General features: G+C 30.9%; 1 protein-coding gene across 1 annotated transcript in view; it reads right to left on the reverse strand.

Annotated features, from left to right (window-relative positions):
* Window positions 1-5757: 5757 nt before the first annotated feature.
* LOC118192336 (homeobox protein Hox-B1-like) overlaps window positions 5758-12405 on the reverse strand; it is a 116398-nt gene continuing 109750 nt past the window's right edge. Inside the window, exon 2 of the mRNA XM_085827719.1 lies at window positions 5758-8741. Within this exon, the coding sequence (XP_085683845.1) occupies window positions 8305-8741 (437 nt within the window). The 3' untranslated portion in view covers window positions 5758-8304. The remainder of the gene's footprint in view (window positions 8742-12405) is intronic.

Genomic DNA, 12405 nt, shown 5'->3' on the forward strand with positions numbered 1-12405 from the left:
AAACCAAATTCATCTGATTGCAAAATAAGAGCTTTTACCTTTATTATCCTGAACGCTGTGTAGTTTTTAAGGCAACAAAACTCTTAATGCTAAGAAATTTTCTGAAGACAACTTTTTTTATGGAGTTTTGTCGTTTATACATGCCACAGAAAACAGCTTTAGTCACTCTGAGATAATTTATTGTAATGGCTATGGTAATCCTTGAAATTATGTAAAATTTCTTAATCAGATGTATCGTTTTCCAGTTTTCGATGGCATTTCATTATCTAAAAGACATGAGATTCCAATAAAATAGTATTTTCTTAAGTTCTCTTTTCTGAAAGATTTTATAACCTCAGACTTCAGCTACAGAAAAGGCTATATCTATCAGCAGGTTTTTTTATACATTTTTGGCATAATATGCTGCCATATGTACCTTTGATTGCAAAGAATACTTTAAGCTAAAGGTATAAAACGGGAGATGTCTAATTCTTTTCATGTATGAAGCATCATTATCTTCAGAGAAAACCTTCACACCTCAATTCGCTCTTAAAAATACCTTCTCTTTTCCAAGCTCCTTTCCAAACATCTAACTAACTGTTCTCTATGTTTAATAAAATCACATTCAACAAGTTTTACTATTTTCATTTTGATGTAACTTTACAGCTAAGAGAAGCATAAAGTTTAATTTTATTTGTGGTATAAATTATTATCTGAAATTTATTATAATAGGATTCGAACATTTATAATTGAATTTTAAAATATTTAAGCATAAAAATTCATTGTTAACTTATTTTAAAAGAATACATTTTACTATAGTCTTTTGTACTTAAGAAACAAGGTTTTGATATGGCGTAGAGATGATAATGAGACATAAATAATATATTTATTCTTATTTCGTTTAAATATTAAGGTTTTAAAAGACCCATTACCATTGACCGTTTAGTCCTTTCCATAATTCATTCATTATTTTTTCAAAAGTTTATTTTCAATACTAATACGTTACTGTATATTACTAAGTAAATAAGGTTAAAGTACTTGTCAGAAGAAAGTCAGGGAACTTAATTAAAAATTTCACATTATTATATACTTTGTTACAAATTCATTTGTGACTACATTTCTAATTGTTTACCAATGACGTACTGGCCACTGATGAGAGTTCCTCAAAGATCTAAGCATGAATAGGCAGTTGCTGCGAGTCTTTTGGCTAGCGCATTGCGCTGCAGCACCACAGGTGCTGGATTCGATCCCTGGGCTGGACAAGCCTTTCAAGCCTGACTCAGCCTTTCATCCTTTGAATGGGTCGATAAAATGTGTACTAAGTTCGCTTGGAGACTAAACACCGGAGGATCCTGCAACAAGCTGACCGCTTGGCCAGGGCATATGCTCATGCACCCCGGAGCCCACGGTCAGGAAAGCAAATATCGGGGCACTGCAGACCATGGCCCACTAGGGCTGTTGCGCCATTGAGTTTAGCTTAGTTTAGTAAGTCTTTTATATAAATTTGATCTCCGGTCCAATGTGGTAGTTAAGGATGTTACTTTTATAACAAAGATCTCGGGGCTGATCCCTACTTAAGGCATGGATATTCATGACCGCAGTTTCTTCGCATTAAATGAGGCATTTAAAGTCAAAGTACACTGAAAATATTATTCTAGGAAGAAGAGGTACAAAACCATCGGACTCTATATCCCTAGTTCAATTAAAATTGTAAAAGGACTAGCAAAAATCTTTCTGTTAGTACTGGTGCATAATGAAGCATTTACACGAAGGTTGTTTAGTCACAAATGACCTAAGCCAAACTTCATTGCTAGCTAACAAGAGCTTACTGTGTCACGGAAACTGGTATAAGGACTTTTTCTAAATCTTCCAACTGTTCAAATTTTATGCCAATCTATGATTTTATGAATCGACCAGTTGTAGCAAAGCAAACAAGAACTGACCTTGGTTTGGCAAATTCCACGAGTCAGCTTCACATCCACGCATTCGCAACTTTACCTTCTCTGATTGGTTGTTCCATAGGTGTGAATGGAACTAATAATGTTCATGCTAAGTGACTATGGCAGCTGTAACCGTTAGACCATCACACAAACGCTCCCTTAAAAGCTGAAACGAGAGAATATAAATTTAACTGTTCGTAGACGCATGTATTGATCAATAACGGCACTGATGCACCTTACAGTAATTATTCTGAGATCTGTTTATATGCCTAACGCGGAGATTCCAGATAAGCTGTAACATCAGATTAGCAAAATAAAAGTTCTTTTATTATGGATGCTATTGAGTGAGCTTCCTTCTAATCTTCATACTCATAAGTGATCAAAATACTTCAAAAGATATCAAATGAAATAACATCTGCAGAAAATATCTGCCACTGATAAGAGACTACGTTTTGTTTAAAAGAATTTACCGGAAAAAGGCTTTTAGAGGTCTATTCTTCCAACGTTACGCTTAACATTTCTATGGCATATTTTCAGCCGTTAACAATAAAATGCTTAAAATATTTTTAATAAGTATATTAAAATATGACTCCAAAATGTTACATTTAAATTAAAATCCTTTTTAATTAATAACAAAATCCTAACGTATACAAAGTTATTTAACTTGATTAATAATAAGTAAAACGCAGTGCTTATTTGTTTTATTATTTTCCAGAAAATATAACGGTAATTTGATAAAGGAGCGATAGAAGTTTTGCTCACCAACTGAGTTACTTAACCAAAACTTTGCATAGAATGTTTTAGTTTTACGTAAAGAAAAAATGTGAAAATAATGATTAGTAGCGTAAATTACTACCATTTTCATGTGCTCTTAGAAAAACGATAAATGTTTTGTTATACGAATTGAATTCTTATCATTATCGTTACTTAATCACACTTAATACTACACAATAATACACTACATTATCACAATATTAAGTTAATAATTACAAAAGCTCCATAAGTGTTCGCATAGTTGAAAGCCACAGAATGCAAGTTTTCTTGAGGATTGATGTGGTTGGCTACACTACATTTTAGTCAATTTAACAATGTATATCTATACGAGTTATCTCCATTAGAAATGTTGTGCCAAGATTATGTTTCAGCCTATGAGTAATTCTACGTAATTAAATAATTAAACATCTAACTTACTTTATAAAATGAGAATTATATAATTACAATGAGTAAAAAATACTGACAAATTCCTAGCAAGGTTAAAAAATAAAAATAAAAATAACAGAAAAACTTTTGAAATAAATTTGAAGAGGTAATGTGTAAGAAAAGATAAATTTAAATTTTTCAAATACTTGTGAAGATATCATAAATGAAATCAAAATAAAAATAATAAGGAAAAGGAAGAATAAATCCGAGAAAATGTAAAACAACATAATACCCTTGTAAATCAAAGCGGAAACCTATTATTATAATGTCATCACAGAACTTTTAAACTTGTATGGAAAAAGGATATTGTAGAAGCCATTTTGAAGCAGGACTTCAGCGAAAGTCCATTAAATAGAATTTGCTAACTTAATACATGTCATTAGACGAAGTCATTGTTCTCAAAGAGGTTAGCAATTCTCTTATGAGTTTATATCTCTTCATTACGCTTGATCTTGTTGTAATATGCAACAAATATTTCTAATGTTTTGTTTGAAAAAAGAAAAAATATAGTTTTTGAAATGTTTGTACCAATAACAACTTGTTCAAGATAGGTTCGACAAGGAATTTCTTGTAGTGCTGGAACGAGTTAGGGAATGGCTTCCCTCTGATGCACAATATCTTTACACCGTTTTCGATTGTGTTTATGAATTTATTTATATCTCTGAACCTGCCCTTAAGTTCCAGAAGATGATTTTTTTTTAAAAGCGCCATTTTGCAAACTATTAAATCTAAGCTTTTGGTATGTTGTCGTTATGAAGACAGATATTGCTATGCAAGCAATGAACATGGACGTCCGATGAAATAGTCCATTTCGGAAAGCTTATCAATATAAACGCTGTTAAAGATTTAACCCCTCAGTCATTTGCTCATAAGGGTGATGAGCAAGTTTTCTAAAAGTGACTCTCTTTAGCAGTAGCAAAATATGAAACCAAATGTATTTAAATCTTAATGGTAAGGGGCCTCTTGATATGTAGTTTCGGAAATCGGAATGTGCTTAATAATAGCAGCTGGTTCGTCTGCTAAAAGTCCTATCAAATATTGGAATTTCTGAATTATTGCTAATGACTGATTGGTATGAACTGTCGCCATGTACAGATCTTTAAAATTAAGCCAATCACCAATTCAATTTACCATTGAAACTCCGAATGTTTAAACGAGAAAGTTTAAAGCTAGCCTCAACTGCAATGGTATTTGAAATCAAAACATTTCTGGCCGTTGACGATTCAATGGAGAATTGATACATTACATTCGTTTCAAAATATTTAGCTTCGAATTCAGCAATTTCAGAAGCTTCTTCGGGTAAAGCGGCATCCTATTGATCAAATTCTTTAAATAATTGCTCAATTCTTTCTAATCACGCTTTTAATTCGGTTACACTTAACTGATTACTGAAACTAGTGCGAAGCCGCGTTAGAGTAGATTTCGTCCGTCCTCTTAATCTTTTAATATCAGCTTCGCTTAATTCTGTCATTATTACCATGAATAATGATTAATAAGCACAAACAACTTCAAGAAGGTACTTACGCAGCAAAAAATATTTCCACTTATCTTTCTAACAAGCATTTTGATTCCGCATGCAATATGTGTGATTATAATATTTTTTAAATGCCGTTGATAGCTGAATACTAAAAAGCCAAAATAATTAGACTTCCAGAACTATGTTTGTTGTCCTGGTCAAAATAAAATCACGCCTCCATATAAATGACGTAGGAATACAACGAATGCATATCTACCTTTCCATCAAAACAAACACAAATAAATTCGCCCTGAAACATTAGAAATAAAAACCTTTAACCCTTTTTCGTAGCATGACATCTTCATTCCCTTGTGTCACATGCAATATAAATACAGAGAGCTTTTCTCTGTCCCTTTCTGTCATTTCCTCGATCTGGAATTTCGTGAGTATCTTGAGTTCTCTCGCTACTTTAAAGCGGACGCCGTCAAATCGTAATCTGTTATCATGGAGGTCATCAAATGTCACTAATGCCCTTTAAATAAACATACAGAGACATCATACTGATGTGACACGGATGATGAATGGCATTTTGCTCGTGCTCAAGGTGAAGAGCTCGAGAGGTTGGTCGGACGGTGGTGAGGTATGGAGAACAGACACTGAAGATGTTCTAGAACTGGTTCAATTTTTTCTTCGCTGTTATTAATTAGACGTTTTATATATATTTCTTGGTGAAAGTTGTTGCTTTCTTTACTATTTTTCACTTTTCATTCGGTACATTACTCAGATTTGAAAATCAAAAGAAACAAATTTCGATTCTATAACGTTGATGTATATATGTTACCGTGAAAGACCGAAATTGAAGAAGGTCGACTTTCACCGGAGAATATCAACATTCGCCAAATACGTCGGTGAAAGATCGAATATTGCACTACATTCTTGTATATTCGGACCCTCACCGGTGTATGTCGACAATCACAGATATGCTCTGGTGAAAATCGGAAAGAGCGGTCATAAAGTGCCATAATAGTTTAAGTTGTTGCAATAAATAAGATAAGACCTTATACTATTATATATGCGGAAAACATATTAATGACTAATGTTTTGGTGACATAACTAAATTTTAAACTGATTCTATTCTGTGGTGAAGTTTGAGAGACATGATATAAAAGTCAAACATTAATTAGACAGTTTTATTTTACAAATCGGCTGATAGTAGAGCTGAGGTATGTATGTAGCATATACATTTATATGAATATTTGGTGACACAAACTTTACATTTTGACATATTCTATATAAAAATACATATTTCATGTAAAGTTCCATGCCTTTCATTGTTGATTTACACATAAAGTCATAAAATATTTCATAGAAGCATTTTTTAACTTTGATCACATTACGATTATAACAGAACATTTGGAGGTTATGATTAACGAAGGAAATAAAGCGATGGAAAAAAATTGTTTACAAATAACTGAAAATATAATTTAGTGATAAATAAGCGTTTTAGTTAAACAATACAAAATTTAGTCACATAATGCAATTAAATGTTTGGCATATGACCTTTACAATAATGAATTGTTATATAATTGTGAATTATTAAAAGCAGAAACAAATAATGAATTTTTCATACTTTGTGACAAGCAATTTGATGCTTCTGGCTTATGTTTGAGAGAGATATATTAAATAATCCTGCATATGAAAACTTAGTGTAAAATAGGGATAATGCTTTCATAAGACAGCGTTACACTTCACTCTTATTAATCGTTTTTTTTAAATGTATTTACGCCTTTCTTTTTATAATAGTACGACTTGAATTTTTCTGTTAATTAAAATTTTTATTTAAACTTTATCTTTAAAATTAGGTTACTATAACAGACAGGAAAAGATTGTTTGAGAAGGAAAATTTCTCTTTCTAACATGTTTTATGCTTAAGATTAAAACAAATGAAATATAAACAATATAGAAAGTGCAGATTTTTATGAACAAAAATAACGAATGAGAAACTAAAAATTCTCTTTATTAATAAAGTGTATTAATGGGCTGTTCTAAAGCATTGTATTTCTTTAGCACTTTGCTTCCAAATTGCTTTGAAACGCTTATATAGAAATATGGAAAAGTTTTAAATAATTAAATAGTATTGTTTTTACCAAGCAAATAAACATGTGAATAAGTTAAATTTTTTATTATATTAAATATTAATAATAAGATCTTTAGTGAGAGAGAAACTCATTTTCATTTGTATGTAAATATTCAGATCTTCTTTCTTCAGTATTATTATAAAAATGGAAAACATATTAATGACTAATGTTTTAGAAAAGAGAGAAAATCATATTCTAGCAATATTTTCCAACAGAAATTGTTATTTCTTACTAATTAGCTACTTTAATTTAACTATAAAATTTGTGGAAATGAATTTATAATGAAGGTATACCCAAAACTATGAACTTCTCAAAGTAGAATCATCCGTATATCTTATAATGGCATTCAATTAAAAGTACAGCCACACACACTGAAGTGCATTTGGTTAAATTTTCCAAAAAACTTTAAATTGAATTCATTTTTAGATATTATGTTTCTTAAAAGGTTTACAATTATTTAATTAGTTTCACTAAAAGCTCATGGCCTATTTTTAATTTTTACAAAATTAATTATTATAATTACTCATTAATTTATTAAAATAAAAGTAAATAATTATTATAATTACTCATTAATTTATTAAAATAAAAGTAAATAATTATAATAATTGCTACACCTTTTGTTTAATAAAAAAATGAAACTTTCTGTCAAAAAGAAAAATAATGCATTTGTATAATTAAAATATTTCTCAGACCAAAGAAAAACAAAAACGAGTAAATTAAACGTATTAAATATTATTTCTAGTGAATTTGTAATTAGATTTGAATCTTCTTAAGCTGTGATTGTGAGTACATATATCCTCAAGTCAGTAAATAATTTAATTTAATTTGTTAATATAATACATACTTTTCTGGAATCACAAAAAGTGTCTGTTTCATTTCATTCATTCTCTTCAAATTTAAATATTAAGTTATTATTAAATACTAAATTTATCAAGATTGAAATTCAATGTGCATAAAAACAAAATTTTTTTTCAGTAATTTAAGACTAATATACATTTTCTTATTTGTAATTTTCTCCTTTGTATATAAATATATCCTTATTTTCCTTTTAATTAAATGTTTCATTTCACAAGAGTTACAAAATATTCACATAAAACATTTTATAACTCAAAACTAAACATATTTAATATTTACATATGAAATAGAAAGCAAATACTTATATTTACTCAATATATCATCATATAATAACTTTAAATAATATAAGATTTAATGCCACACAAAATTTCCTTTGAACTGATACTTTGAACTTCATTCCAATTGACAAGAAATTGTCATTTTCTCTGCTGACATTTAAAATTACAGTAACATTCTCTTAGATGTAAAATCTAACATGGCATCACATTTCGACGGAATAGAAGTCACAAAAATAGGAACCCTTACATCATAGGCGCCCTTGGCAGTTCTGTTTTCAAGATAAGCCATTATAGAAGCACGGCCCTGTCCTTTAGATAGTCCCTGGTCTCTAAGCAAGCCATAGATACATAAGTATTTCCAGCCATCGAATCTCTGTACATTTTTTGATGAGCTAGAAATAGAATAATCCTGTTTTCTTATGTGCTGTACCACGAAATGAAGTACAAATGGAATCATGTCACTGGTTTGCATCTTTAGAAGATAATGGCGTTGTTGCGCCACTTCCCGCAGTTGGGGGACTGTTAAGGAGAGTTGGTGTAGTGCAGGTTGGACTGTTCTCTTTGGTGGAACCTACATCGGTGGGTAGGAGGCCTTCTTTCATTCTTTTTTTCTGTTTCATTCTTCTATTTTGAAACCAAATTTTCACCTGGGTTTCGTTGAGCTGGAGGGCTGAAGCTATCTCTATTCGCCGTGCTCTAGTAAGGTATTTGTTGAAGTGGAACTCTTTTTCCAGTTCTGTTAACTGTTTGGTGGTGAAGTTCGTTCGCCCTGACCCAGGACCTGTACCACCACCAGCCGCCGTGGCAGTAGAAGCTGGTGAACCATTTGGATAAGTACCACCTCCTGGAGATGTGGCAGTTACTGCACCATTGTAACCGAATTCTGGTTTAGGAGCTGTTTGAAAAGAAAAAAAAATAAGTAAGAATCTGTACTTAACACAGCAACAATAAAAGTATACTATATATTTGCTAAAGTTGTCACTTCAAAAAAAAAAAAAAAAAATGTGCATTCATTCACAGTCTTCTGGATGAAAGTTTAAAATTTCAAACAGAAAATGTTAAAATTCGTTGAAAAAGACATGCACTTAAAATTCGAGTCAAAAAGTTTTCTCTAATTTAACAAGCATTTTCAGTACATGTGTGTACACTGAAAAACTAGATATAATTAAAGAGAATTACTTGCAGAAACGCGTCAAAAGCATCTGCTTGTAAAGGGATAGAAAGCAGAATTAATAACGATAATAATAAACTGCATTATGAAGACTTAAGTTTATGGACTAACACTAAAAGAAGAACTTACTATTAAAGTTTTCAAAAGAATTATTGAAGATGTAAAGTATTGTGAACTATCGTAAAGATTAGAAAATTAGGAAAAGTCATTCTATAACAGTTTCGTGACATACGGTGTTAGGAACGCTCTTCATTTATTACTACAAAGCAATTCATTAATTTATTACAATTACTATGTTAATAAAATGTATTATTTGGATGTATTATAAATTAAATATATTTCCTTTTATATCATTTAGGTACATTTTTAATATAAATAAAATAAAAAACTTAAGTTTTTAAGAACAGCGCAACTTTAATCCCTGCGTTTGTTCATCAGTAATATATTGATTACATTTAAAACATAAATTCAAGACTTTATTCTTTGACAAACTGAAACACACCAAAAACGGCTAAGTGAAAAGATGCATGATAGAAAAATGAAAGATATTTTGCTTACCACAGTGGTAACACATTACAATCAAATCGGTTCCCTGAATTTGTTCATCAATACGGGAATGGTTCAGTTTGAAAAATAAATATGCTTTATTGAAGCTTTTTTGCTTTACTGAATTGTAGAGACAATAGGTAAATTTTGAAACAGGAATGATCAAAAATGAGCAACACCTTCGCCGGGAATCGAATCACGGTCGACTGGAATACGCGCCCGGTGTGCAGACCACTACACTACGAAGGCATGCTAAGAAGGCGCGAGAAATACCTTATAAAATGACAGTAACCTGAGAGCTCATTTTGCGCTAAAGTGCATAGAGGAAAAATTGAAGATCTTTATTATGCTTGACAACGGGAAAAAGAACAATTGTATTTCTATCGCGTTCAGCAACAATGTTTTGATAATATTCCACTAAGTAGGGATGACGCCGGAGCCGGTGCAACCGGTGCGGTTGCACAGGTGGCAAAATTTTAGCATTTAGAGAAGCATAGCACAGCAAAATTAATTCTAATTGGGTAGAAAAGAGGAAGTACTCAAGGGAAGGTTTTGGAGAGTGAAATCATAGCTTGTTCCGTCTGCTTGAAGGTCGTGCTGCTAACTTTGATTCTTTAACGATTAGAATTCTACGGCGATCAGTTATGCTTGCCATGAGGCTTGTTTATGTCGACTTCTGCCAAAGCCAACTTGAGAGATAGTTAAACTGTGAAGCCGTTAGGCTAGACTTAAATTTCATTAACTTCAGTTTATCCATTACCTTTGATTTAAAGCCAAAAGTGTTGGCTTCTGTATGCACGAATTGGTGCCATCTGTTAAACTTTATTTGGATTAATAAAATGGGTCTTTACACCCTTTTCCTGTCTCTGTGGTACTTAAAAGACATAGCGATAATTCGCTAGTTGTCTTTCAGAGATTTGGTCAAGTGTGCCCTCTGAGAAGACCAATCTCTATAAAATACATGGAGTTACTTTTCCTCGAGTAAATGAATGTATTCAATTTCTCATAAATAACAATGATTTGCTATAAAAATATGAATGATGCAGAAAGAATGTAATTTAAAGGCGTTTATTAAGAACAAAAAGGCAGATAATTGCAGAATATATGGAAAAGATTTACAGATATTTCTGTTTGAGTCTGCAGTAACTTTACCTTAGATATCTACCTATCTATCTTTTAACTTATATTAACCTTATGTATTGTATCTCTCTATCTACCTATCTATTTTATCTTATCTATCCTACCTATATCTATTTGTCTTATATTTACTTAATATGCTTTATATTGCAAATTATTTGTCTTATAAAGTTCATACCTCTAATGCTATTTCCGCTGAGCAAAAATAAAATTTCTATCAAGAAAATTGTCCAAATTTTCTAAAGTAGACAATGCTTATTAAAAATGTTTCCATACATTTTGATTAAATTTAAATTCAATAAATTAATATGATTTCAATTATTTATTAAACAAAAACTGTTTCAGATAGCGCTCAAAAAACGGCTTAAAATGTGGAATGAAATGAATAAATAAAATGAAAAAAACACAACAAAATAGTAAATGAAATTATGTAATATACATTAAAAAAATCTGATGTGTACACCACATGACTTCCTTGTACGGAATATTAAATTATACGTATTTTTTCTTGCATTTTGTTTAAACTTATTGGATTTAATTATATCTACTTCGCCGACAGCGCATAAAACACAATAGAATAAGTGCATTCTTTAAAATTCACTCTATTTGTTTACCATATTTTGTTTACGCTAGGTTCACTTAACAGTATTATAATTTCGTTCATATTGTAACTCAGAATGCACAAAATTTGTATCATTTAAAGAATTGTCTAATCGTTGCCACATGTTCTATTCAAGTACTATAATAAAGCTAGAACGATGTATAAAAGAAATTAAGCAAACAAAACAAAAAAGAAAGTTTTTCACAGACGATTGAGTATTTCTCATTCAATTAATTCAGTTCTCACTTCGGGACAAGGCAAAAATACATAAAAACTCAAAATATTTCTACTAAAAATTACTAATTATTTAAATTAAATTACTAATTATTAAAAATTAAGTAAATCTTAAACACTTATTTCCTCGAAAAAATTCCAGAAAGGATTAAGCATGATTTAAATCGCAATAATAAATGAAGGCGTTTATATTTGCTGTTGTGAAGCTACGTTTCTCTAGATTGGCAACAAATTCACTACTCAGCTGTTTCAAATGTAAACAAGCAATGGCCGCCATCAAAATAGGCTTAGCGGCACTTAAACAACTTTTAAATTGTTGATAATTCTAAAAATATTGCATACAAATTTAATAAAGGCATAAAACCCTTAACCAGAAGATAAAAACAACATAATTCTATCATTTTTAAAGAAAAAAAATGTACAATTTACAAACAAATAACAGTAAAAAAATTGAGATCACTGTGCCGAGTAACAGAGTGGATATATTTTAAATATATTTATATGCGTTTGGCGCGGCCGATTGAAACCAAAATACGAGGTGCACATCTACATGTTATAGCAGTTCTATATACAAAGTTTCAACGTTCTGAGCCTACTCGGTTTTGAGTTATGCGAGATACGTTAGTACGTTCGTACTCACGTACGTACATACATTCGTGCAGACGCCACGAAAAATTCTCTTTAGAATTCATTTTAAAGTAGTTTTTTAGTTTTTTTGGAGGAAAAGAGTCTTTTATCCTGTCCTTACGTACAGATATCACGCAAACACATCGTTAAATTGCATTCGAAAGCGGTCAAAGTGGATATTTTCGTTGAAATATGCTGCCTGAAGCTTTTCGCGATTACAATACTTCCTTTTTACTTCGTACA

This window comes from Stegodyphus dumicola, chromosome 12, assembly GCF_044657685.1.
Source record: "Stegodyphus dumicola isolate Sdum_Otavi_A_Nest chromosome 12, ASM4465768v1".
NCBI lineage: Eukaryota > Metazoa > Arthropoda > Arachnida > Araneae > Eresidae > Stegodyphus > Stegodyphus dumicola.